The sequence below is a fragment of the Dipodomys merriami genome, unplaced genomic scaffold, assembly GCF_024711535.1.
Source record: "Dipodomys merriami isolate MVZ:Mamm:240054 unplaced genomic scaffold, mDipMer1.0.p SCAF_10, whole genome shotgun sequence".
Classification (NCBI taxonomy): domain Eukaryota; kingdom Metazoa; phylum Chordata; class Mammalia; order Rodentia; family Heteromyidae; genus Dipodomys; species Dipodomys merriami.
Window position 1 is genome coordinate 47,135,929 of NW_027202271.1, and position 26,500 is coordinate 47,162,428.

Here is a 26,500-nt window from a genome sequence, read left to right on the forward strand (position 1 = left end):
CCTCCTCATCAGAACAACAGAGGTTGTTCTACCCACAACAGTGGGTAGAAGAGCTGACTCCAAGGCTCCAGACCTGGAGTAGTACTGGGCCCTGAGTTGGTACTGATCCCTGGGTTAGAAATGGACCATGGGTTGGTACTGGGTCCTCAGTTAGTACTGGGCCCTGGGTTAGGACTGTACACTGAGTTAGTACTGTACCCTGCGTTAGTGCTGGGCCCTGGGCTAATGCTGGCCTGCTGTCTATTCCTTCCTCATGTGTTCACTAGTGTACATGTCTGGGAAGGCTGGCAAACATCTCCCTCCCCTAAATGAAGCGCTTGAGAGGCTGCTGGGCAGACTCCACTGGCTTTCCAGGACAGGAGTGACACCCGGCCCAGGGATCCCCACTTCCCCACATGGGCTGAGTGAGCTGGGCTGAGTGGCCCCTGCTCAGCCTGGGAAGCAGGCAAATCAGAAGATGGCATTCATGCCTGTGTCTGGGAGGGAGAAGCCTCAGCTGCTGGGGACCGGGTACTGGCATGTATGCCACCGTCACCCTCTCCCAAGGGCACTGTAAGTCCTAGGAGGTGGTTTGGTTTGTTTATCACTCAGTGATTTTCCAGAAGGAAAACCTATTGAGATGCTTGAAAAGAGCTCTTTTAGAGATTGTACTGAGCAATAGGCCAGCAACAACTTTACTCACTCCTTACCAACATGGGCCAAATTAGTTTGGCCCATAGGGGGCCCCACTAGGGTGGAGCCTAGAGGTCACTGCATGCTTGTTGTCTGGCCTTGAATGGCTGCCACACCCTCTACCGGACAGAAGGGACCCTTGGGAGTCAGGTCTTTTTTGGCTGACCAGGCTTGGAACCATGATCCTCCCTATCTCTGCCTCCTATGTAGGTAGAGTCATTGTACCTGGCTTCTTAAATAAGCTGCAGGTTGTTTTCTGTTCACATGGCCATCAGTTGGTATAGCTCCTTTCAGTTATTCAGCAGTTCCTGGGAAAATGTTTCCTCCCTCCCCTTGTGTGAATTAACAGCTGATTGGCCAAGGTGGGGAGCTGGACACAAAAATCCTTTCCCTCCCCAAATGTAGGGAGGGTTACTAGCATGGACTTTCTGCCAGGCCTTCTGGGAGAGAGAGGGAGGGAAGTACGGTAGAAGGAAGAGCTCCTGGGTGTTAAGAACTAAGAGTGAGTTGGGCAGGTGGGAAGGTAGGAGAGGGCCAGCCTGGGAGGCGGGAAGTGCTTCCCCGGCCAGAGCTCTCGTGCTGGGAAGGGGGAGAGAAGCCTGGGGACACTGAGTGAATCTGGCCACACCAGGTGTGCTCTGCCGACAGCCAGGCAATGGTCGAAAGCCATTGAGTGCCTATAGTCAGATTTGCATTTTAGAAAGAAACATTAGATGGTTTTACATTCAGGTCTCACAGCTTCTGTTTTTTGTGGCCATTTACCAGGAAGCAACTTTCTGCTGGATGTGTGGCCCCAGCCCTTTGTCAGTTCAGCACCTGCCGTGCAGTGCAGTAGGAACTTCCCCAGAAACCCCAGGGTGGACAGGGAAAAGTCTGGCACTCGTGTCAGGTGGGCAGCCATCTCTTGTTCTGCCTTACTTCAGAGAGACCTGGAAGCTGACACAATCCTTCATCTTCTCTGGCCAACAAACCTTTCTGTCCTTGCTGCTGGCAGAGATGTTTATCCTGGAAGGATCAGGGCTGGGGGCGGGGGAGGACAGGGGGCATCTGCCAGCCCTGTCTCCCCAGATAAAGATGGAGACGGGATGAGAGGTGCTGCTGTCTCCACAGCAACGGCCCACCTTAGCCTCAGCGGGTACTGAATGTCTCTACTTAATGGAGCGAGGTCAAGACAAAGTCACTGGCGACACATTCCCGGAAGCACACACATCACCCTCTTCCCTTCACTTATTAATTCATTTTACACTGGGTATGCCATCTTGATGGGAAAATATATGTATTAATAATCCAAATCCGAGCTTGACTACCTATGCCGAGAAGCCTGGCTCAACTTATCCATCATTGCCCCCCAAATAAAGTTTACAAAGATAAAAGGATGTGTTGTCAGCGCGGAGAAAGAAGAGAAAGTCCAGCAAGTGTTTATTTTCTGGAGCTTTCTAGAAGGCCTTTGGTGGTGGTGGACTTTCACAGAAGTCCCATCTCTCCTGGACTTGCGTCCGCTTTCTCTGTATGGACAGGGCCCCCCGTGCCTCGCCCTAGGCCTGGGTCGTTTTCTTGGCTGCCTTTGCTTTCCTTTGTGCTTTATCAGCCTCTCAGCTGCCTTGAAGGACAGCAGATGGCAACTGCACTGTTGCCCGGGGTAGCAGAGGGTCACGGGGCTCCCGCTCCCTCCCAGGAGCTGCCTGGAGGTGGGAGGAAGGTGAACACCTCCTGCAGGTGTTCCAATCTGGTCCTCTAGCCTGGGGGTGGGGGGTGGGGGGAAGGGGAGGAGGGGGAAGGGGAGGAGGGGGAAGAGGAGTGGCTGGAAGCCAGCACAAGTGGCCATTCGGGGAAAGTTCAGACTTGTCGTTTGGGGGTGCTTCCTATCTTCAGCATCCCCGTGGTACTCAGTGATCTCCCAAATAGGACAGTTGCTAAGGAGCAAGGATGAGCCAGGCCCTGAGCTCCATCCACGCGGAGGACGCTTCTGCTCCCGCGCTTGGCTGCCAACACTCCCGCAGCCGTGCCAGATCCACTTGCGTCAGCCTGCACTTGCCAGCAGCAGCCTTCCTGCTCCCGGGGCGGTGAGCTGCAGGAAAATTTAGGGCTTGTGTAGACAAACTGACAGAACCTCCTAACGTTCACATCACACTCCCACCACCCACCAGCCACCAGCTGCTCCTCTGGGCGGCCTGTGCCCAGCCACCTCCCCGAACGAAACAGAAGGAGGGAGGCACGTGGACAGAGCACGTTTAAGTCAGCACGGCATCCGACACTTTGGCATTTGTTCACTCGGGATCGAATTCCCAGCATCCCTGGCCTTAGAGGCAGAAGTGGGTGCCGACAAGATGGGGATACTAAGTCTTGGTGGTGGTGGTTGGGGGAGGTGTTGAAGGAGCCAGCTCAAGATGAAGCAGCTGCTCGGTGGCTGAGCCTCAGCCCAGGAGCCTTGGCCTCAAGGTCGCGAGTTGTGATGGTGAAGCTGCAGGGTTACAGGGCTTCAGGGTTACAGGGTGGGTGGGTGGGGCAGCACATGGGAATCTTCTGTTCCTTACGTTGCTGACTGCCATACCAAGGCAGGCAGAAAGAAGAGATGGCCCCAACATTGTTTTTTATTTTAATTTATCAAGATGACAATGGAAAGACTGCTGGGCGCTGGGAAGGTGGCTCAGTGGTAGAGCACTTGCCTTGCATGCATGAGGCCCTGGGTTCAATTCCTCAGCACCACATAAGAGAAAAAGCCAGAAGTGGTGCTGTGGCTCAAGTGGTAGAGTCTTGAGCTGAAGAGCTGAGGGCCAGAGTTCAGGCCCCACAACCAAAAAAAAAAGAAAAAAAACTGCTGGCAGGGTACTTGAGCCAGCTGAGAATGGAGGTGCTGGCTCTGGCACCCCTCTCTTTTCTGCTTGGCACTTCTTGAGATCTTTGTGGCCCCAGAAAAGAGTCCAAACTTTTCCCTCACTGTCTACCCAACCTGACAGTTCCAGCTGCCCACCCAGCCTTCTCTGGATCTGTGTCTTCCCTGCGTGGCTCACTGTAGAATGCTGCTCCAGCCAGTGCCTACACATCACATGGTGGCTGCTTTCCCTGCTCTGTGTCCCCTTCCCTCTCCTGCTGTCATTATGTCTAACTCCCCGGGCTGCTTTTCCTGACTGTCCCTGACATCTCTGGGCTACCTGGGACTGTGGTGCTGGGCTACGGTACTGAGCTCAGGTGCTGGGCTGTGGTGCTGGGCTGTGGTACTGAGTGGAGGTACTGGACTATGGTGCTGGGTTGTGGTACTAAGCTAAAGTGTTGGGCCAAGGTACTGGGCTATGATGCGGGGCTTGGTACTAGACTGTGGTGCTGGGCTGAGGTGCTGGGTTGAGGTATATGTGAGGGAGGGAACAGCCATCTTTTGGCACAGGTAGGACCTACAAAACCATTCTCACACTACCTGCTATCCCTTCAAGGAGGGAGGACCCTGCACGGGAAGGGATTTTTGTGTTCATTTCCTACTCTTTTTGTTGTTGTTGTTTAGCTGTTGTTGTTTGTTGTTATTTAGCTGGAAGTTGAACCCAGGACTCTACCACTGAGTTACATGAAATAAGTTTGGTATTTATATAGAACTCACCTATGAATAGAAATGAGTGAATGAAATCCGTGGCTGAGCCAGGCTGAGCGCACACTCCCGGAGGCCCCGGATCCCTCACTCCCCGCACCATATGCCAGCACTAGAGATGGCCACTGAAGCCACAGAGCCCATCCGCCATAGCAGCGCCTGCCCAGCCGGAGCTGGGCCTGTGATGGGCTGACTCAGAACACCCTTGAGGGAGTAGATGGAGCCAGCCCAGAACCAGGACTCAGACCCAGTGAGAGGCAGCCACCAGCCGAGAGGAAAGATGCCCTAAATGTCCGATTTGAACCTCCGGTCAGAGTGCCCTGCCGGGCCAGCAAGATGGCGCTTTCATTTGCAGCCACTGCAGGGTCCCCTGGTTACCCCAGCAGCAAGGCAGAGCAGCCTCCTGACTTCAGGCTGGCCCCGTCTGGTGAGACAATTTACACTGTAGCTTCTCGGTGCCAGGAACTAAAGAAAAATCTCAACCCAAACCACAAGAAAACCTCCCCCGCCCAGAGTCAGCTGATTCCCGGCCAGATTTAGAGCCCTTTTATTGGCAGTGCCTTATTCTTAGAAGTTTGAAATGGATCCTGTGGGGGCGTGGATGTGTTGGTGCGTGTGCGTGTTCCAGACTGAAGCCCTAGACAAAGGACTCCCTCGCTGCTCTGCTGCTCCAGGCAGTGTCCAGTGGGCAGGGTAGGTGCAGGGTAGATGGGTCACTCCAGGGAGATGCTTACCAGCTTCCCTTCCCTGCTGAGCACAGGTGACTTTCAGAAAGTCCCCCAGGACTAGGGGGCGGGGAGGGAGACTCAAGGGGTAGAGCACCAGCTACCTGCAAGCAGGAAGCCCTGAATTCAACCCCCAGTACCACTGAAAACAACATGAAAATGAAAATAAAATAAAATCATTTCCAGGGATGCCGGAATAAATAACCACAGACTTGGTGGCTCAAAGCAACAGAAATTTGTTCTCTCATAATCCAGGAAATGAAGTCTGTTGGCTAGGTTCCAAACCTTGGCAGGTTCCAGGGAAGATCATCCAGGGTCTCTTCCAGCTGGTGGCTCCCAGCAGCCCTTGGCTTCTAGCCACATCCTCTGCTCTCTGCCTGTGACTGTCTTTCGTGTGTGTGTGTGTGTGTGTGTGTGTGTGTGTGTGTGTGTGTGTGTGTGTGTGTGTGTGTGTGTGTGTGTGTGTGTGTGTGTGTGTGTGTGTGTGTGTGTGTGTGTGTGTGTGTGTCCCTTTTCTCCTAGGACACTGACTGTTGAATTTAGTGCTTACCTTCAGTGACCATGTTTCCAAATATAAGGTCATATTCTAAAGTTTTGGGTGGACATGAACTTGGGGGACACCACTTAACTCACCATGTAGCTGATGGGAGAGGACGTGGCTGGGAGCAGCTGAAGTTGATGGGGCCAAGGGACCCTTTCATAAGATGCTCCCAGGGGGCAGGTACAAAGGGACCTGGCCTATAACAACCAAGCCCAATAAAACAAACGGAGCAGTTCAGTTGGCCTAGACTAAGAAACAGTAGGACCCACACTGCGAATCCAACAGCAGTTGGACATGTCAAGGACAGAACCTAGTGCTGAGCCTTCTATAGGAAAGTGTCCCTGCATATTTGTTAGAATAAGGTTTGCTGGTTCAGGAGAAGAAAGTTTAAGAATCACTCCTGCAGGCATTCCTAACTTTGGAGAGATGACAGATCAGGTTTTGTGTCAGGAAAGAATGAGTCATACTGTGTGGTCTGAGTGGTAATCTGAATGACCTGAAGAAAGGCTGTAGTCAGGAAAGCTGGAGGCTTGGAGACACACTTTTGTGGTGGCCAGTTGTGTGAGTTCAGCTCCAGCTTCATTCCTCATCTGGGAGGTGGATAGCTGAGAGTTGTGAGACTCATGGCACCCTAGGATCTGTAAGGCAAAGCACCAGATAAGAAATTCCTCCCTCCTTCCTTTCCTCCCTTCTTCCTTTCTCCTCCCTCCTTCCTTCCTTCCTTCCTCCTCCCTCCTTCCTCCCTCCCTCCTTTCTTCCCTTCCTCCCTTTCTCCATCTCTCCCTCTTTTCTTTCCTCCCTCCCTTCTTCCCTTCTTTCCTTCCTTTCATACTGGAGCTTGAACTCAGGGCCTTGACTCTTGCTTAGGTGTTTTTGCTCAAAGCTGACACTGAGCCACACTTCTACTTTCAGCTTTTGGCTGGTTAATTGGAGATAAGATTCTCTCAGATTTGTTTGCCCAGGCTGGCTTTGAACTTTGATCCTCAGATCTCAGCTTCCTGAGTAGCTGGGATTGTATGAGCCCAGTGTTGTATAAGGAATAATGATTACTCAATGGCAGAATAAGAGAAGACAATGCAATACAGCGATCTCTCAGAAGATGTCATGATTAAGAATGTGTGGCAGTGGGGCATGACATACTCTTCGGGACAAACTACCTCATGGAGTCTCTTCATCCTCTTTTAGGGCTGGGTAAACAGAGACCTACATAAGTTGAGGAGCTAGAAAGGGTGTGTAAAGGTCAAGTAAACAGGCCGGGATTCAAATCCCATTCTGACCTCACCACGGTTGCTTTTCTGGAGTGTTCAGCCCAGGAGGACTTCTGGCTTTGACCTTGTAAGCTACTGCCTTGCTCAGGCCATAGATGCTCAGCGGTGTTGAACAGAGTGGGTGTGGTAGACTTAATACTTTGGAACTTCCCATCCACCTGTCTTGGGTTGTTATGCACTTAGAGACTGACCTCTTGTCTAGTGTGGGAGACTGCTGAGCCTGGAGCCTCATGCTTGTGTTGTGTCCCATTAAAGCAAGCCCCTGTTTGCCCCATGGATGGGCAGCGGCAGTGGGTAAGGATGGAAAGAGCCATATTTAAGTAAGGGCTCTACTTCCTTAGGGTAGGGCTGGCTTCCCAGGCCTTTCTCAGTGGGTCCCACTACCCCTCTGCAGCACAGGAACCTTCTGGAAGATCAGCTCAAGAAGCCTCTGGCTAAGTGCAGCTGGTTTGTGAAGAGGGAGGGGAGCCAGAGGTTCAGCATGGCCCTGGATTCACACAGGCTCCAAATTCAACGCCACCAGCTTCAAGCTATGAGCTCGGACCAAGTCTCATGTGATGAGTAACCTGTAATGAACACGTATTATCACTATTTTTTAATATCAAATGCAGGTGTTAAAATCATCCTTAGATTGTATCATTGGAGATGAAGTGTCTTTCTTTATTCAAACAAAAATAAATAAAATAAGGAAAATGATTTCCTTAAAAATAATGGTGTTGCTGGGTGCTGGTGGCTCACGCCTGCACACCTAAAGCTACTCAGGAGGCTGAGATCTGAGGATCCTAGTTCAAAGCCAGCCCAGGCAGTCCATGAGACTCTTATTTCCAATTTACCACAAGAAAATCGCAAGGGGTGTTGTGGCTCAAGTGAGAGTGTGCCAGCCTTGAGCACAAAAGCTGAGGGACAGAGCCCAAGCCCTGAGTTCAAGCTCCACAACTGACAAAATGATGATGATGATGATGATGATGGAGTCCTCTCATGTGTATTCTCATTTTCTACCTAATGTCTGTTTAAAGATGAAGGGAAATGCAGACACAGCCTTGTTGTCTGAAAGCATGACCCAATGCTCTGAATATGTTAACCCACTCCTGTGTGGAGAAAAGGTGGCTACAATCTCACTGTTCACAGCAAGAGCACTAACCCTTGACTTGGGCCTCTATCATATATGATGCTGGCTAGCACCCATGCCTGGGTGGGTGACAGCCCCCAGGTGCTCTCCCCTAAGAGGCATCACAGAAGTTGTGGCCTCAGGCAACACCACCAGCAGACAAGAGTCTGCTCTGAAAGGATTGGACAGCAGCCGGGATCGGCTAGGTGTCTGGTTAGCATCTACATCACCTTAGAGAGAGCCAAGGCAGCAGCTCTGGCTCTATTGTAGGCTGCCATCTCTGTCCTCCAGCAGTGGACGGCTCCTCCATCCATCTACACCCCCCTCCCCGGAGTTAATTAGGTTATGAGTGGTTTTGTTCATGGTGGATGTCAAGAGCTGCCTGTGGTCAGCATAAGAAGCCATGAGCCTTGTGTCTATTTCTTGTCTGAACTCCATTAAAGGAAGCTTCATGTGTCTGTGCTTGTTGAGATGGTAAGCCAAGTGCGATTCTGCCTGTGTGCCACAGCCCACGTGACCCAGAAGTGAAGGTAGGAGAGCAAGTGGGCATGGGTGGCCTTCTGTGAAGATTATGGCCACTTCTCTCATTGGGACTGACAGGGACTGCTTGTGTTTACTGTGTAAGAGCAGTGATGATATTAAGAAGTGAGTTTATAGATTACAACTGATGGGTGTCTTTGTTGGGCCGTGAGACCCAAGCTTTAAGTAGATAGGTTGGTCTCCGTTTTTTTTGTTGTTGTTGTTGTTGTTGTTTTTTCTTTTGGTTGGTCATGGGGCTTGAACTCTGGGCCTTGGCGCTGTCCCTCAGCTCTTCAGCTCAAGGCGAGCGCTCTACCATTGAGCCATAGCACCCCTTCCAGTTTTTCTGGTGGTTCATTGGAGATAAGAGTCTCACGGACTTTCCTGTCCTGGCTGGCTTTGAACCATGATCCTCAGATCTCAGCCTCCTGAGCAGCTAGGATTTTATAGGCGTGAGCCACCAGCACAGCTTCCATTTTGTAGAAGAGGGAACTGAGGCATATAGTATTTGAACTGATTCCCCAGCAGCAGCCCTTCTGACAACAGTAAGTGTGTATTTGTTGGCAGCTCCTCACCCCCATTCCAGTGCTATAGCTCTGCTTACAGTGTGGGCCTGAGCAGGGCCCCCAGTTGTAAGGCCAGAGTAGAGAGTTGCAAAGGCAGAGGGGGGAGGCCTGTGATTCATTCTAGGGGTGGACTTTCCAGGGGCCAGGGCTCAGGCCCTCCAGAGAGGAGATGGGAGACTGGGTAGCAGGTCTGCACACATGAAAGGCACAAGATTCTTTTCTTTTCTTTTTTTTGTCAGTCATGGGGCTTGAACTCAGGCCCTGGGGCTCTCCTTGAGGCTTTTTATTAGAGGCTAGCATTCTACCACTTGAGCCACAGCTCAACTTCTGACTTTTTTTTCTTTTTCTTTTTTGGTCAGTCATGGAGGCTTGAACTCATGGACTGGGCACTATCCCTGAGCTTTTTACTCAGGCTAATGCTCTTCCACTTCAAGTCATGGCTCCATTCCCGGTTTTCTGGTGGTTAATTAGAGATTAAAGGGTCTCATGACTTTCCTGTCTGGGCTGGCTTTGAACCACAATCCTCAGATCTCAGCTACTCAGGTATCTAGAATTGTAGGTGTGAGCCACCAGCTCACATATCTTTTTTATTACTTAGCATTGAATATAGTTCATATTATAAAACTTAATAGGAGTATGTCTCATCTACCCTCTACACTTGGCCATTCCATTTTCCAATTTTACCTTTGAGGTTTCCACAGGCCCAGGCTGGAAGAGAATTCCTTTGAAAAAGGAATTATGGCCGGGTGCTGGTGGCTCATGCCTGTCTGTAATCCTAGCTAATCAGGAGGCTGAGATCTGAGGATCATGGTTCAAAGCCAGTTCAGATAGGAGAGTCCATGAGACTCTTATCTCCACTTAACCACCAGGAAGCCAGAAGTAGAGCTGTGGCTCAAGAGGTAGAGCACTAGCCTTGAGCTGAAGAGCTCAGGGACAGCGCTCAGGCCCCGAGTTCAAGCCCCATGACTGACAAAAAAGGAATTATGTTTGTACTGAACATAATCTTTTTTTTTTAACTTGTCATCAGGTATAAAAACTGTGTACATGGATTGACTTAGTATTTTAAAATATACAGGAGGGTGAACGTAACTTACACGATTTGAACAACCTTCCCTGTATTGGGATTATTTATGCATGCTCCACTTTCCTCTTCAAAGAGGAGTGTGTGTGTGTGCGTGCGTGCGTGCGTGCGTGCGTGCGTGCGTGTGTGTGTGTGTGTGTGTGAACACATCCACAGACACACACCTGTTTTTGCAAGAGAGCTGGTTTGGAAGGATCTGCCAACTCGGCATTTCCCTTCTGCTGTTCTGCCCCTGAGAGCTCAGAGGAGCTCAAACTTCCTCCTGGTCACCGAGACAACACGGATGTGATGGCAGCATATCCCTTTCCATGTCTCCTCTTCCTTGTGTGGAGCGCCACTGCCGCTGTGTATGAGGACCTTGCTTCTCCTTTTTCTGAAGTTGGTCCTCTCCTTGTTGCCCGTAGCTCTCTCTCAGTGCTTGGCATGCAGGGAGTGGGCTCTGGTTAAGAGATGGCCTAGGAGGGGAGGCAGATGGGTGCAACTGTCTCCAAACCAGTCCAAAAGTCACTGACTCAACTGGATATGAGGCAGCATTACCAGGTTACCAGGCAACTAAAAGCAACAAATACTGGGGTCTGAGATTGAAGAGTGAAAACTGACTTTTTCTAAATAGCTTCATGACTTACCAAAATAAGAGTCCCCTCTGAACCTTCCAGGCTGACTTCTGTCACCATCCATAGTGGCCAAGAGCCGAGGGGTCAGACTACCCTGGTGCCATCTGTCATTCTCCAGTACAGGCTCGGAACTGTGTGTGATTTATGCTTCCTGAGCCTCAGTTTTCTCATGTCTCACATGGGAATAATCATCGTGGTTCCCAGAGGATTAAATGAATTGCTGTTTGTCCAGTTCTCGGGGCAGAGCTTGGCCAGATGCAATGTGCCCAGCGAGTTCTATCAGTTATTACTGTGTCTTTCTTCTGTAGACTGGGTACTTGCAAGGGTACTTCCCTTTTGGAGACTGCAGAGGGCTCTTCCCACGTCACTGTCCCTCCTCCATTCCAGGCTGCAGCATGTCTGGGCCACCAGACACGCTGGACTGCATTCCTCTGACCCCTTGCGCTGCCCGACCCTACCCTCTGCCTGCCCAGTTCCATTCTCAGCCTTTAGCCCTAGGTGACTCTGCTGTGAAGTCAGATCGTACTTCCTCCTTTGGCCAGCTCATTCAGGCAGCGCACCCACAAGCTTCCTGGTGAACCTGCCTAAATCCTCTCCTATCCCTGTGCTCTGCCCACCCCAACCACAGCTACTGAGATGGTCCCTTTCCAGTGTTCCTATTAAAATCATTTTTACCCAGCTCTGAATTAGTTATTGACTCGTCCAAATTCAGTGCCTCTTTATGTTATGAGTCTGTAAGAAAAGGAACGTTTTGTTTGTGTGTTTTTTTAAACTCAGGGTTTGTCCTAGTCAGCTACTCTACCAGAGGAGCCTTGCCCCCATCCCTTTTGTGTTTTAGTTATGTAAGTAAGGATGCTTTTCCCCAGGGCCAGCAAGACCTTTGGAGCATGATACTCCTACCAACACCTTTGTATTTAGCTGGGATCAGAGGCCTCGAGATGAGATCTTGCTAATTTGTTGCTCCAGCTAGCCTTGAACCATGGTCCTCCTGATGTCAGCCTCCCAGGCAGCTGGGATAATAGGTGTGAGGCACCATGTTGTTTTTTCTTTTCTCCTCCCTCCCTCCCTCCCTCCCTCTCTCTCTCCCTCCCTCCCTCCCTCCCTTTCTCTCTCTCTCTCTCTCTCTCTCTCTCTCTCTCTCTCTCTCTCTCTCTCTTTCTCTCTCTTTTTGTTGGTCGTGGGGCTTGAACTCCAAGCCTGTGTGCTGTCCCTCAGCTCTTCAGCTCAGGGCAAGCACTCTATCACTTGAGCCACAGCGCCACTTCCAGTTTTCCACGGGTTAATTGGAGATAAGAGTCTCATGGGGACTCTCCTGTCTGAGCTGGCTTTGAACCACGATCCTCAGATCTCAGTCTCCTGAGTAGCTAGGATTACAGGCATGAGCCACCAGTGCCTGACTTGTGTTTTCTTTTTAATAAACCAATTCATTTGTAAGATGTGCCAAACAAGATAAATCGTTTCCTTTTTTCCCCTTTCTTCTGTGTAATTTTTGGGGGCTCATAAAAACACACTCAGATTGGCTAAGGAAAAGAAAGTCTTTCCTTAGGGAGGGAAAATATTATGCACTATAAATAAAAGTGCCCTGGCATTCGAGGAGGAAGCAGTGGTACTCCAGGACAGCACACTTGCTGTATATGGATATGACTCCGGGTCAGATGGGTCCAGTGACACCCTTACTCAACCTTTTCATGCTGCCAGTTGATTTTCTCTGGCACATTCTCTACCCAGGCCTGGTGCTGCCCTCTGCAGAGACACCGCCAACCGAATCTACGTAGAACTTTTCAGTTTCCCAGATTTCTCTGACAGTTTGCCAGTGTGAGTGTGGGAATGAGGTCAGTGGACCAGCAATCCAGTGGCCAAAAGTCCCAGGGTGGTGGCCACCAGGACTGCTCAGCATGGGGAGTCTCCTGCGTGCTGGTACTAGGACCTGGGTGGGACTTCTGGTGAAGAGTGGCGACCCCTGTGTCCCTTCCTTTGAGACCCGCCCTGAGGAGCTCCTCCTTGAAAGCTTTAGTGACTTGGCAAATGCACCCTTCCCTATCCGATGGCTATGGAGAACCAAAACCCTTACACAGGAGACTCAAAATATAATGTTGTTTTTGTGAGGGATCAGGGTAATCTAGGATCAGTAAACCTTGCTGGTCCCTGGGCACAGGACTCCCCTCCCATGTCTGTCTGTGATCCCTCCCGGCCTCCAGACAGCTGGGTGTGGGGCCTAAGAGAGGGTTGGCACGCAGGTGGCGGGTACAGAAAGGTGACAGTGGAGCTGCTTCTAATGTACTTACCTCTGTCATACCCAGTTGATAAGCATCCATTGGTGAAGAGACATTCAGAGTCCTTTCTCCACAGAAGGTGGAGGCTAGTTCTTCATGCTGAAGGAGGCCATCTTTTCTCCCTTGAGCACCTGGGATCCCCTGAGTCCACACAGGATCTGGTGGGTTCTACAGGGAATTCATGGACCAGGAGGAAACCCCAGAGCAGTATAGCCTTGAATAGAAAACCTTTCTTCCAAAGAACTGCGACAACTTTCTTAGGGATGATCAGTCACCTATTTTCCTATGAGGACAGAAGTAGATGCTGGCAACTTAAAATAGGACGAGTGTGTCATAAATATCCAAGGCGACAAGTTGTTTTTCCTCCTGTGGCTTTCCTGGCAGAAAATGAAAAAGATAGAATTGGCCACATGACTTAAGTAAATACTGCGGCGGTTGGTGATGATCCCTTATGTCTGTCTCTGTAATGCTTTCCAGCTTACTGAGGGCTTTCCCATGACTAGCCTGTTGCCTTCTTGCAAGTCCCAGTGGTGGGTAAGACAGCACTGTGTTACGGTTACGGAAATGCTCCCTTATCCCTTCCCTCTGGCTGGATGTTGCATGCTCTCAGCTTATTCCTCATTTTATTTCACTTGTAATCTTTTATTATGACTGTTTTTGGCAGTATCAGAGCTTGAAGATAGGGCCTTATACTTGCTTGACAAGCTCTCTACCACTGAAGCCACGCCCCTAGTCTTTTTTGCTTTTATTGTTTTCAGGTAGGGTTTCATGTTTACACCAAGGCTGGCATCAAACTGCAGTCCTCTTACTTTTGCTTTTTGGCATAGCTAGGATTATAGGCATGTGTCACCATATCTGACTTGCTTTTCTTTTCCAGATTGTTGGGTCTAGGGGTTGGGTCTAGACTGGCTTCAAACTACAGTCCTCTCATCCCATCCGCCTGTATAGCTGGGATCTCAGGCTGATTCCACCACTCCTAGCTTTATTTCCTAGTTTTAAAAATGGGACTGACACCACCTGTCTTGCAAGATTACTATTCTGATGATATGAGTTCAGTATGAATAATTGCAGCCACATTAGTAAGTGCTTACTCCTGGGTGACTGTTAGTGTATTCTGGGGAATGGTAACTGCTGAGAATGAAACCACAGATGGCAGGCTGCCAAAGACTACACCCCTGCTCTGTAGCATGACTGGAATGAACTCTCAGCCCTCAGCCTCAACCTGCATTCCTCTCTCCTCCACACCTTAGCCACATCATGGAGATAGATACCTGGGGAATATTTTGGTGCCTCTGCTGGCCAAAAATGGCTATGACTATGTATCTACGCCTCACCCCCACCCCCCTCCTGTGTGTCTGGCATCGGCATCTCAACTATCTCCTTCTGGGTTTATTTGCAGAATATCATCAAGAAGGTGATTGGGCAGAAGTTTGTGTACAAGTTCGTCTCTTTCCCGGAGATCCTGAAGATGGATCCTCACACAGTGGAGACGAGCCGCGAGAGCCTGCTGCTGCAGGACAGCCACTGCAAGGGGCCTTCGGAGGGCCGGGAGATCCACAAGCACAGCTTGTCCGCCCTCAAAAACACCAGCCGCAACGAGTACATCCACTCAGGCCTGTACTCCTCCTTCACCATCAACTCCCTGCAGAACCCCCCAGAGGCCTTCAAAGCCATCAAGACCGAGAAGCTGGAGGAGCCATCGGAAGACAGCCCCCCTGTGGAGGAAGTCAGGACTGTGATCAGGTTTGTGACCAATAAAGCTGACAAGCACGTCACCCGGCCAGTTGTGTCCCTGCCCTCCACGTCTGAGGCTGCAGCTGCCTCCGCCTTCCTGGCGTCCTCGGTCTCCGCCAAGATCTCCTCTTTAATGTTGCCAAATGCCGCCAGCATTTCGTCTGCATCGCCATCCTCATCTCGGTCCCCATCCCTGTCCCCCAACTCGCCCCTCCCTTCTGAACACAGAAGCCTCTTCCTAGAGGCCGCCTGCCATGACTCGGATCCCCTGGAGCCCTTGAACCTGTCGTCCGGCTCCAAGACCAAGTCTCCGTCCCTTCCCCCAAAGGGCAAAAAACCCAAAGGCTTGGAAATCTCCGCACCCCCGCTGGTGCTCTCGGGCACCGACCTTGGCTCCATCGCCCTCAACAGCCCAGCCCTGCCCTCGGGGTCCCTCACCCCAGCCTTCTTCACTGCACAGGTAAGAGCCATTCACCCCCAGCCTCATGGTTGCAGCTGAAGGAAAAAGAACCACCAAAGTCCCTTCCTCTGTCTCTCTAGGGACAATCCTGTGACCAGGGCCCCAAAGTCACCATGCAAACAGGAAGGGAAGGTGTTTCTTTCTCCATCCTCAGGTTGGATTCCACACGTGAGGAAAGGTTTGGTATACTGGTGGCCAAAAGGTGCTTGATGGGCTTCTTGCTTTTCATGACCTGAGGTGATGAGATAGAACGCGCGAAGCTGGGTGTGGAGGTGGAGAGCTGAGGAAGGAGGCTGAGGCAGGAGAATCCCAAGTTGGAGGTTAGCCTGGGCTACACAGGGGGATCTTGTTTCAGAAAGAACCACGGAAGGAAAAAAAGGAAATGTGCACACCAGCCAAGCAGCGCAGGTCAACCAGCACTTCTCCCCAAATGCAAGTTTAAAGGGCAGATTGGTACTTCAGGACCCCGTTGGGCCTTATGAACTAATCCTAGCACAGTTTGGTGGGGGTGAGGGTGGCGGGGGGGGGGGGGAGGGACGGGGGGTGGGGGGACATGTAGCAGCCACTAGTTTCCCGTTAACAGGAACATACCTGCTTTCAGACCTGGCCTTGGTGCAGGTCAGTGTCGAGCTGTACTTGTCTGGTTGTTCTCTTAGCAGTGCAGGGACCTCATGGAACAGGGGATAGGAGTGGGCTTCGCCAGAATAGCGTGTTCTGAGGATGAGCAGGTTCGTATCGCAGGGAGCAGGGCACTGCCTGGGCGGCGGGGATGCTCTTAACTCAGGAGAGGGCAGCTTTGTCCTTTAAATCTGGATGGTTCTCTGGCTACTCCAGTGGACAGCCACAGTGGGAAGGCACATTCCCACCCCCACCCCCAGGAAAACTGGATGCAGTACAGAGGTGTCAGACATTAAGCAGCACCAGCTGGGGTGAGAGGGTGTCACTGACCTGGATTCAGGTCCTGCCTAGCTAGACTCTTGATGCATGGGATTGTGGGTAGCTGCCTCTGGGTGAGGTAGAAGTGAATTTGAGCTCCCTTGTCTGCCTTCAGAATCCATGCCCTGAACTACAGTGTCCTCTGCCATCCCCAGGGGACGAGGCCTGCTTCCTTCTCTGTGACATTCACCATGGGGCTGCAGAGCAACTGGGAGCAACTCTGTCACTTTCCTCTCAGTGGCTTCTCAGGGCTGACAGGACAGCAAGTATTCATGAGGTGGTTGTACTATGCGTGCTGTCACATAGAGGAGGGCCAGGCATTAGTGACAGGCGAGAAAGGGCACGTGTGCTCCTAAATTGGCCATTTCCTAAGAAAACAAGACCGTCCCTCGGCAAGGACCGCTGCACAAATGGCCCAGAAGCAGGGGCTCATTCAGTTGCATAGGGAAGCATCCAGAAGCAGCCCGAGTGGACAATCAGAGCATCTCCTTCTCTGGTCTGTTGTGTTTACAGCTGTAAGATTGAGAGAGGTCTAGGGCCAGGCCAAGATCAGCTCCTATTTCAGTGTCTCTGTTCTTACTGAGCTTGTATCACCTGGAAGCCAGCCCTGTCTGGCTCAGGAAGTGAGTCCAGGTTCACTCTGCAGCTTTGTTACTGAACACTGTGAACTCAAAGGTGGCCCCACTCAGTGGGGTGAGGGAGGCTTGGCTGGGATAACCAGAGGAGGGGCCTTGGCCTGAGAGGACACAGAGCCCACTAGGAGGAAGAAGGAGGGTTGGTATCTAGAACAGCTGGGAGCAAAGTCTGCTCAACCAAGCTGTGAGTGTAGAGCCTTGGTTAACTCAGTGCCATGAGTCCAATCTTGGAACCAAAGCTTTCCAAGGGAGGGGTGGGGAGAAAAGCGAGGGGCAGGAAGCAGAAGCGGAGTCCTGGCTAAGAGAAGGCCTACCTATCCGATCATGGGACTCTGAGGAACTGAAGAGACTTACACAAACGTAGGCTTGGTTCCAGGGAGTGATGTCTTCTAGGTCATTAAATGGCCCTTGAGATCATTGACTGTTGTTGGAAAGCATGGCTGCTGTCTGAAATGGAGGCAGAAGGAGAGGGTCCAGGTCCTCATCCCGGCACTGTGGCAGCCCTGGTGGCAGCTGGAACTTCTGATTCTCTGTGTCTTTTATACCTTGGTGTCCCTTGTCTTTCTTCCTTTCCTTTGACTTTTCTGTTCAGTCCCTTCCACCTGGTTCCTTAACAAGGGGAAGTTAATTCAGAATCGGAAGCTGGCACATTTCATTTCCCCTTACTAATGCCAAGACCTGCGTTCATCTCCCCTGTGCTGGGCAAGATGCTGAACTCAGATACGTATGGGCTGTGGGCGTGCGTTCCCCTCAGAGTCTGAGTATGTGTGCCCCGGGGGCATTTGGTGAGCCAGCCTGGGAGGGGAACGGAGACAGGCTACAGGGTCTGACAGCTAACGGTTCCTTCCTGTTGTGAGTCAAGGTCAAAAAATGGGAGTGTGGAGCGGCATGATGTGTCTGGTGAGCAGCTCTCGGGGCATCCTATTGCCATGCTGGCTCTGGGGTGCCCTCTGATCTTATTGTGTCCAGTCAAAGGTTCTTGGTTCCCCAGCTGTCAGTCGCCCCAGGTAAACAATCTGTGGTAGCACCCCCCTCCCCCCACACACAACTCTGCTCTGGGGTTCTCTGTTGATTCTTCATAATCAGTTTGACCACCTTGTCCCCAGCCCTCCCCCCAACACCTCTGTACCTACCTGGCTGGCTCTCATAGTGTCCCCCTTTTCCCTTCGGATCAGTACTTGCAAACTGCCATGGGAGTATAGTCCTCTCTTTGTTGTTGTTGTTGTTGCTCTAGTCCTGGGGCTTGAACTCAGGGTCTGAGCACTGTCCCCGAGCTTCTTTTACTCAAGGCTAGCACTCCACCATTTGTGTCAGAGTGCTACTTCTGGCTTTTTCTGTGTATGTGGTACTGAGGAATCAAACCCAGGGCTTCATGCATGCTAGGCGAACACTCTACCACTAAGCCACATTCCCAGCCCTCTAGTCCTATCTTAAAATCCAAGCCATGTTTTTATTTGAGTCAAAACAACTCTTGAGTTTCTAGAGATTCAAAGTAACTCTAAGAGGGCTGGGAAGGTAGCTCAGTGGTAGAGTGCTTGCCTTGCATGCATGAGGCCCTGGGTTCGATTCCTCAGCACCACATAAGCAGAAAAAGCCAGAAGTGGCGCTGCGGCTCAAGTGATAGAGTGCTAGCCACATAAGCAGAAAAAGCCAGAAGTGGCGCTGCGGCTCAAGTGATAGAGTGCTAGCCTTGAGGTGAAGAGCTGAGGAACAGTGCTCAGGCCCAGACTTCAGGCCCCATGACCAACAACAACAACAACAACAAAAAAAGAACTAAGAGTTTCTAGAGATTCAGAGTCACTTTGTTTGATACATACACACATTATTATTATTATTAACCCCAACATGCTATGGTCTCTGTTGGCATCCATAGGAATTCTAAGATTAGAGATGTTTGTACACCAATGATTTTTTTTCCTTTTAGTATTCCTAAAGCCTGGAAGATGTAACAGTATCTCAGACCATCCAATCAGGTAGTCAGAAAATATTTCTTTTCTTTTGTTTTCGGTCATGGGGCTTGAACTCAGGGCCTGGGCACTGTCCCCGAGCTCTTTTGCTCAGTGCTAGTGCTCCACCACTTTGAGTCACATCTCTACTTCCAGTTATTGAGTGGTTAATTGGAGATAAGAGTCTCAAGGGGACTTTTTGCCCGGGCTGGCTTTGAATTGTGATCCTCAGATCTCATCCTCCTGAGTAGCTGGGATTATAGGTATGTGCTAGAAAATACTTAAGCAGCTAATCCATATGAGTCAAATAACAAATGCTTCTTAGTCCAATAACAAGTGCTTAATCCTTTTTAATCAGTTCATTTGGGAGATAATCATTGAACTCCTGGGCATTTTGCTAATTAGCTGGAGATACAAAAGTTAGCAAAGACAGACAGTTTCTGTTCTCATGAGCTTACAGGTTACAATATATAGTTTAGTGCGGTATGAATTATAAAGGTCCCTAAAAACTTCCTGAAAGGTGTAGACTTAATGAACAGTGTCTAGTGGACAAGTGAAGCAAAAAGGCCCTATTAGAATCAACCAACAAATAAGAACTATTGAATGTTAAGTTTTATGAATGTAGAAAGGACAGCAGAAGTACCAGTGGCTGTTTTTATGACCTTAGGCTTGAACCATGACAAGTCTCATACACACACACAGGACCGTGCATGACAGGAGTCAAATGTGTCATGCAGAGAATCACTTTAGAAGCAGATCATTTAATTAATTTAGAACACATGAGCTAAGCCCCCCGCCCGCCCCAGCATGTGTAAGCTGTGCTTGAAGCTGATCGCAGATGGATGCTCCCTAGTAAGTAGCTTGAAGTAGTGTCTCAGATGCAGTGAACAGGAATAGTAAGACCTAAGGAATACAGAAGAAGATACTAACTCTGATGGAGGCGCACAAGTGGTGCGAAGGCATTGTGCAGCTGGTGATTGTGCCTGGGTTGGGTGTTAGAGGATCAGTAGGAATGTTCTGGCAGACAGGATGAGGAGAGCATTGTGGGCAGAGAAAAGCATAGACAAAGCATAAATCCTCAAGGTGTAAAGCAAGTGATAGGAGATGGAGCCATGGGAAACATCACGGGGGCACAAATGATGTAACTGGAACTCTGCTCTAGATATCATCCTGACGGCGTGGACTGGGAAGGAGGGGAGTTAGATCCAGCCAAAAGATGGCAACATGAGGCTGTGAACAATGGGACAGCATCCCAGGACATGGGTCTGGGTTCTTGGTGATGCATTTAAAAGTGGGAAGAGGGCTGGGAAGGTGGCTCAGCGGTAGAAGGCTTGCCTCCTATGCATGAAGCTCTGGGTTCAATTCCTCAGTACCACATAAACAAAAAGCCAGAAGTGGTGCTGTGGCTCAAGTGGTAGAGTGCTAACCTTGAGCTGAAGAGCACAGGGAGCGCACCCAGGCCCAGAGTTCAAGCCCTACGACGGACAAAAAAATAAATAAATAAAAGTGGGAAGAGAAACAAGTTAACTCTGAGGATTATGGGTAAACTCATGGAGAAAAGTTTCCATGTTCAGTTTGGGCTGAGTTCAAGGCATCTCTAGTGCACAGGAGTGAAAATGTCCAGCTGCAACAGGAGCTCAGGAGAGACCTAGGGGCTGGAGACAAAGGTCAGGAGTCATCAGCATGCAATGAAAGCCTCAGAATGAAAGGCTGGGGAGCTCAGGGAACTTCCAGGAAGTTCCAGTTGAAAGAGGATAGATTGGACTTCTATTGTTCATTCCACATGTTAGATAAGCCTTGTTGTTAAACCCATCAAGGAAATGGGAAGGTTCACATGGGGAAATTAAGGAGTATAAGCATGGGGGACCTAGAACTGTGGCTAAGGACACCATCTTTGTTGTTTTCTGTTTTACCTGGAACTATGAAAGAATCTGATTGGATCATGTTTTCAGGTGGTAGAATAGACGGGGAGACCAGAGACACGTGGACTGGTTTAGGTGGGTGGATGTGTCAGATGCTGTCTGTAAGCCCACTGGGGCTTGCATGCCACAGGGATGGAAATGAGCACATGTAGAGGAGGATGAGTTCCCAGAGGGCTCCATTTTACATCTTAGGATGCTGAGCAGTGAACAGGGCCAGAGTGCAGAGATTGTCTCTTGTTTTATCCTTGTTTCTGGCAACTGGAACTTATGTGCACTCTCCATATTTGCTGAGGAGATACACACCTGGTTGTACAGTCAACAGAAACAGAAAAGTCTTAAGAAGCACAGGATGTGAAAGATGAATTTGAGGTAAAACACGGGGGATGTTCCAAGTGGAGGTGTCCAACAGGTGGCAAGCGAGGAGTCGAGATGCACCTAGAGTTGCAGATTTCTTCAGCTCATCAAGTATTTAGGGATTTAATTCTCCAGAAGGAATAAAGCTGAGCAAATTTCTTTGAGGCAGTAGAAAGAGGTATCAGAAAAATATGCAAATTATCATAATTTGAGGCAGAACATGTTAAATGTGAAGGGGGGGTGGGAAAGTGGCTACACAGTGTTCTAAAGATGGAGCAAAAAGGAGACATTCCATCTGTCTGAGGAGAGATCAGGAGAGTGTCCTTAGGGAGGTGGCATTTTGACAGATAAGACCAAGACAGCAGTTAGAAAAGAGGAGGGTTTTTGGAGGGCAGGATCCAGGTTAAGAATTGCAGGCAAGGGCACACAAGCGGAGGCACCTGTGGACAAGTCCAGCTCGCCTTGTGTAGCACACACATGCGAGTTTTTTAGAGGACTGAGAAGGGACCATAGTAAAGGATGTCCAAGTTAGAGGATCGTTCCCAATGCAAAGGAATATCTATCACCTAGAGTTTCTTTCCAGGGGATCAGAAGTAAAGATAGCCATTAGTGAAGCATTCTTACATGGAAGAAAAGGAAGCTAGGATTTTGCTTGTGTCTACCCTGCAGCGACCCCTCCCCCCAAACAGGAACTCATGCAGAGATGCCACAAGACAGGAGGTAACCCAGGGCAGGTTTTACAGGAAATTTTCTTTAAAACTAACCAAAGAGTTCTTTTCTTAAGGCCACAGAAGCCTCAGGAAGTATGGGGATGGGAGGGAGAGGAGCGAATGAAGTCATTTCACAATGTTTATGTGCATGTATTATCGGAGACATTTCAAACATATTAACCACGAGAAACAGAAGGCCACTGTATTTCGAGTACATTCTGTATCCCTTGGAAACAAATGCACAACCATCTCAAGTCCAGACATGTGTCCAAATTTTAGACTATGGAAATATAAATCTTATGTATTGCCCAGAGGTATATACTTATGGCTTTGGATGAAAGGCAAATGTGTTATGGTTTCGAAGTCCTCTTTAGACTTTTGAGAAACCTTCATTGATGGCTCAACCAGGAGGACCTTGAACACATTGGCTATTAAATGCTAATGTGACATATTCTGGTTGGAACCTAGCTGCAGAGTAACATGCAAATAGTTCTCAGATGACCTGAGCCTGAGGACTTGAGCCCAACATAACTGAGAAAGTACAGCTGACTCAGTGGAGCCCATCTGTTTGGGAACATTTAAGTACTTTTCTGTACACAGTTGAGAATTTCTCCCATGAATAAATGAAACACAATATGTCAGGTATAGTTACAGTTAATTATGAATTTCACTTATTCAAAACCATGTATCAGAGATTACTCAGTGTGATTTTAGTCTCTATTTCTCTTCACACACAGGTGTGTGCTAGTCATATACTAAGAGCTGTAGACAGTCTTTGTTACTCCTTTTTCAGCAACCCTGGCATGTAGGCATTTTTCTTGTCTCCATTTAACAGACTAGGAGCTTGAGGTGCAGAGAGTATAAACTACTAGCTAGTAAGTAGCAGTTCTGAGATCGGAGCTTGGCTGAGGCCAGTAGAGCTCAGGTTGAGCTCCTGATTCTGAATTGTTCGGCCGGATGGCCTGGCACACTGAAATTTCCCTAGAGCAAAACACATGGAAGGTTCTTTAACACATGCCTTATCTCAGGACCTTTCCAGGTCATCCATTTGTAGGAAATGTCATGGAACAAAAGACTCAAGTCATATTGCATAAATGTGTTTCCCTTTCAGCACTCCAGTTTGCCGACCTTTAGGTGTTTTATGTCTGTTCCACTGAACAGAGTACACCTTTGAGTTTAGTCGAAGCCCAAATGCTCTTGACAACTAATGAAGCCTCAGAAGCCAACCCAATGAAAAATAACTCTTTCTTATCTAGCATGATGCAATCTTCACTGCTGGTGTTCATGCTGTGCTTCTTCTTAGCACAAAGGACCAAAATGACAGCGCGATCATGAGGTGAAGGCTGCTGGGCCAGGGAACCTGCCTCTGCTGAGAATAAAAGCTATGCATTTACTGGCGGAGTCGGGTTGTCCCTTCTGTCCTTCAGCTGGCTTGTAGGCCAAGACTCCTGCTGCCTGAGTGCTGGCAAATGCAGGCCCTGGCACTGGTCTGGGAAACCCAGTTTTGGCTCTCTACCCTCCCTGTCAAGCAAGAAGCCCTGCCCCCTTACCATTTGAGGACTTCCCACCAACTCCACACCAGTGTGAAATACGGACAGCCCAGCTCAGAGCTTCTGAAGAAATGGTTACTGGGTATTTTAATAGTCTTAGGTCCTTAAAAGATTGTGGGTAATAGAAAGTGAAGCTTGAGAGGCCATTTTAAAATGTGTGTTTGTAATACACCCCATAACAAGGTCCACTGAAGAAATACTTACTTGATGAGAAATAAAGCCCCTTCCTGGGATCCTCTTTTCTCTGTAAACTAAATTTTGTTTAATCCAGGAGAGGAGCAAGCTGAAGCAGCCATTGAGACATGTTGCTATAAACTTTTAAGTTTTCTGCTAACATTTAGGAAAGGTAACCTATTGATATACCTCTTTCCTTTGTGAACTGCTAATATTTACATTGGAGAAAATTGGATTGCTCACACACAGCATTGCACCAATAAAGTTGCCCAGCATTGGTGAGAAGGGTTTGCTGGTTTCTTGGTCCATGGTGAGCATACCTAAAGATTCGGTTGCAGCTGATCATCTGGGTGGAGTCAGACAAACTTCTATCAAGAACTATGTGTTTGCTTTATTTCCCAGACACCAAATGGATTGCTTCTGACACCAAGTCCACTGCTTTCCAGCATACATTTCTGGAGCAGCCTTAGTCCAGTTGCTCCGCTGAGTCCTGCCAGGCTGCAAGGGCCAAATACGCTTTTCCAGGTGAGTACTTGGAGAACACCAAGGTAGAACACTGAAGGATGTCTGTCTCTCCTCTGCAAAGCCTTAGGTGGGTGGTTTCTGTCAGGTTTGGTTACTATGTTAAGTTTCCAACAGATGTCCATAGAAATGGGGCTGCACTCCCTTGTAGAGCAGGTATTTTAACTGAGGCAGAAGTGATCTACTCATACCAACTGTCCATAAATGGAAAATAGACTATCAAATCAGTAAATGGACTATGAAGAGAGTAACTCTATTAAGGACAAATCTTTAAAGATTATTTTTTATGAAACTTCATAAGGGACAATAATATCAATCCGACTCATCAATGTAGTTTTCACTTGAAGAGTTTCTCCATATTGGGATGGGAAAGCAACCTAGAGTTCTACAGATTGTAAACCAGCTCTTGTTTTGCCATCCAAAGAGTATCTGGGGCATCTGGTTAAAAATAATGCAGACTTAGCTGCTTTACCTTACAGAGCACTCTGTGTGTTCAGGGAGCACATTTATTATTCATTTCCATTCTAGAATCTCCAGTAGCATTATTTGTTAGTGTGTGGGTATCAGTATTTTTTTCCCTCTTTGAGACCCAAAGATTTTTATTCATCCAACCCCAGGAGCCAGAGGAGCAAAGGTAACGGAGTACAGATGCCCTCTTCACTTTGTTCTAGCTTTGTCTCATCCCCTCCTGCATCTCAGGGGTCACAGTGAAGTTCACACAAACCTCACTCCACTGCAGTTAGCACTTTGAAGTGTTTCCCTGTTCATCTGGCAAACTCCACTAGACCCTGGGCCCTCAAGAGACCTGAACTGTTATCCTGCTTACTTTAGTTGGTGTCTCTGAGCACCGTTTCTTGGTACACAAATAATGTAACTTATTAGTGACTGTCTGGTTGAAGAGATGCCAAATACTTGCAAAGAGATGAGAATAAAAGGTAAGCGTGACAAAGATCAAATCTCTGTATCTCTGGTTGATCATTTTGTCTCGAGGTTAGTCTTTGCCTAATCCCTCCTCTGTGCGAGAAGCGTGTGTATAAGGTGGGATTTAAGGTCACATTGGAAGAATGGTGGAGTTGAAGAGGTTTTGATTGCTCTTCCACTTCTCTGGTTTCCTAAGAGGTTGGGGTAGTGTGTCATGGTATGACTATATCCCCGGAGTAATTGGATTTCTTTCTGTCCTCTTGGCCCTTATTCTCCTCACAAGAAACTGAGCTATGGCCAAGCCCAGCCACGATGTTATGGGCCATTTTAACATACACAAGGCAAGGAAGGAGGTAAAAACTAGAACTAGTAAGCAAAAAGCATTAGGCAAATGTAGTATCTGAAGTTTTAGATGAAGAATACTAATCCTTTAGGAAAAGACTTGCATTCCCTGAAAAGCCTCAGGAGTTGAGGTTAATGCTTACCCAGTATTTCCCAAAAGTTGGTATGCTCCAGGCACCAGTAGTTTATACCTGCAATCCTAGTTATTCAGGAAGCTGAGATCTGCGGATTGCAGTTCAAAGCCACCCTCAGCAGGAAGTCCTTAAGACTGTTATCTCTAATTAACTACAAAGATCCCAAAGTGGATGCTGTGGCTCAAGTGGTGCAACGGATCACTTGAATGGTATATTAAGAACTATTGCAAACTGAACATGGTGGTACATGCCTGTAATCCCAACTATTTGGAAGGCAAAGACAGGAACACTGTAGGATCAAGGCCAGCCTGGGCCAAGTTAATGAGACCCTATCTCTAAACCAAAAGAAAACATAAGGGCTTGGGGTATAGCTCAAGTGGTAGAGCAAACTTGCTAGTGTGCAAGAGGTCCTGGCAGTTGGAAGGTGCAGTGGCTTACACCAGCAATCCGAGGTACATGGGAAGTGGAAATTGAGGACTAAGGTTTAAGGCCAGCCTGAACAAAAAGTTAGTGAGACCCTATTTCGACCATTAGTGAGACCCTATTTCGACCAATAAGCTGAATGTGCTGATACACACCCACCTGTCAACCCAGCTACACAGGAGCTATAAGAGGGTTGCAGTGCAGTCCTGCCTGTGTTATAAAACACACACACACAAAACCTACAATGCCCTACCTGAAAAATATTAAAAACAAAAACAGAAAGGGCTGGGGGCATGGTTGATGTTGTAGAGCAACTTGCAACCTCACACTTCTCATATGTTTGAGGCCTTGAGTTTAAACGCCAGTACCACCACCAATAAAAACATTTCATTCAAGTTCCTTGTGATGCTCTTTGAGAAAACGAAGGTACTGTGGAATGAATTACTGTGTTTAAAGGCCATCTGCTTAGAGTTTCAGTTTTAATTTCTCCCTTCTGGAGCCATTCCAAAGACAACCCTAAAAATAAATAAATAAAGTACAAACCAGTTTAAATGGCTGGCAGGTTGCATGGCCTTGTGCCATTATTTTGTGGTTGGAACCATGAGACAGAGAAAACAAATTTGTGCTTTTAAAATATCATTACCCTTCCTATTAAAAAGAGCAGTTTGTGGTTTAAAAAAATGAAGGTAGCAGTTTTTAAATTGGTAAACAACCACACCTGCCAAGTGGAATAAGACTTTAATTTTGAAAACTGGACATTACAATTGATGCATTTTTTAGAGTTCAGTTTACT

The 26,500-nt window shown here is 48.7% G+C and overlaps 1 protein-coding gene across 1 annotated transcript in view; it reads left to right on the top strand.

The window, feature by feature from the left end:
• The window catches only part of Elk3 (ETS transcription factor ELK3), a 61,181-nt gene that overhangs the window by 30,737 nt on the left and 3,944 nt on the right, over positions 1–26,500 (top strand). The window contains exons 3-4 of the mRNA XM_069990491.1: positions 14,344–15,138; positions 23,768–23,890. Of these exons, the coding sequence (XP_069846592.1) occupies positions 14,344–15,138; positions 23,768–23,890 (918 nt within the window). The remainder of the gene's footprint in view (positions 1–14,343; positions 15,139–23,767; positions 23,891–26,500) is intronic.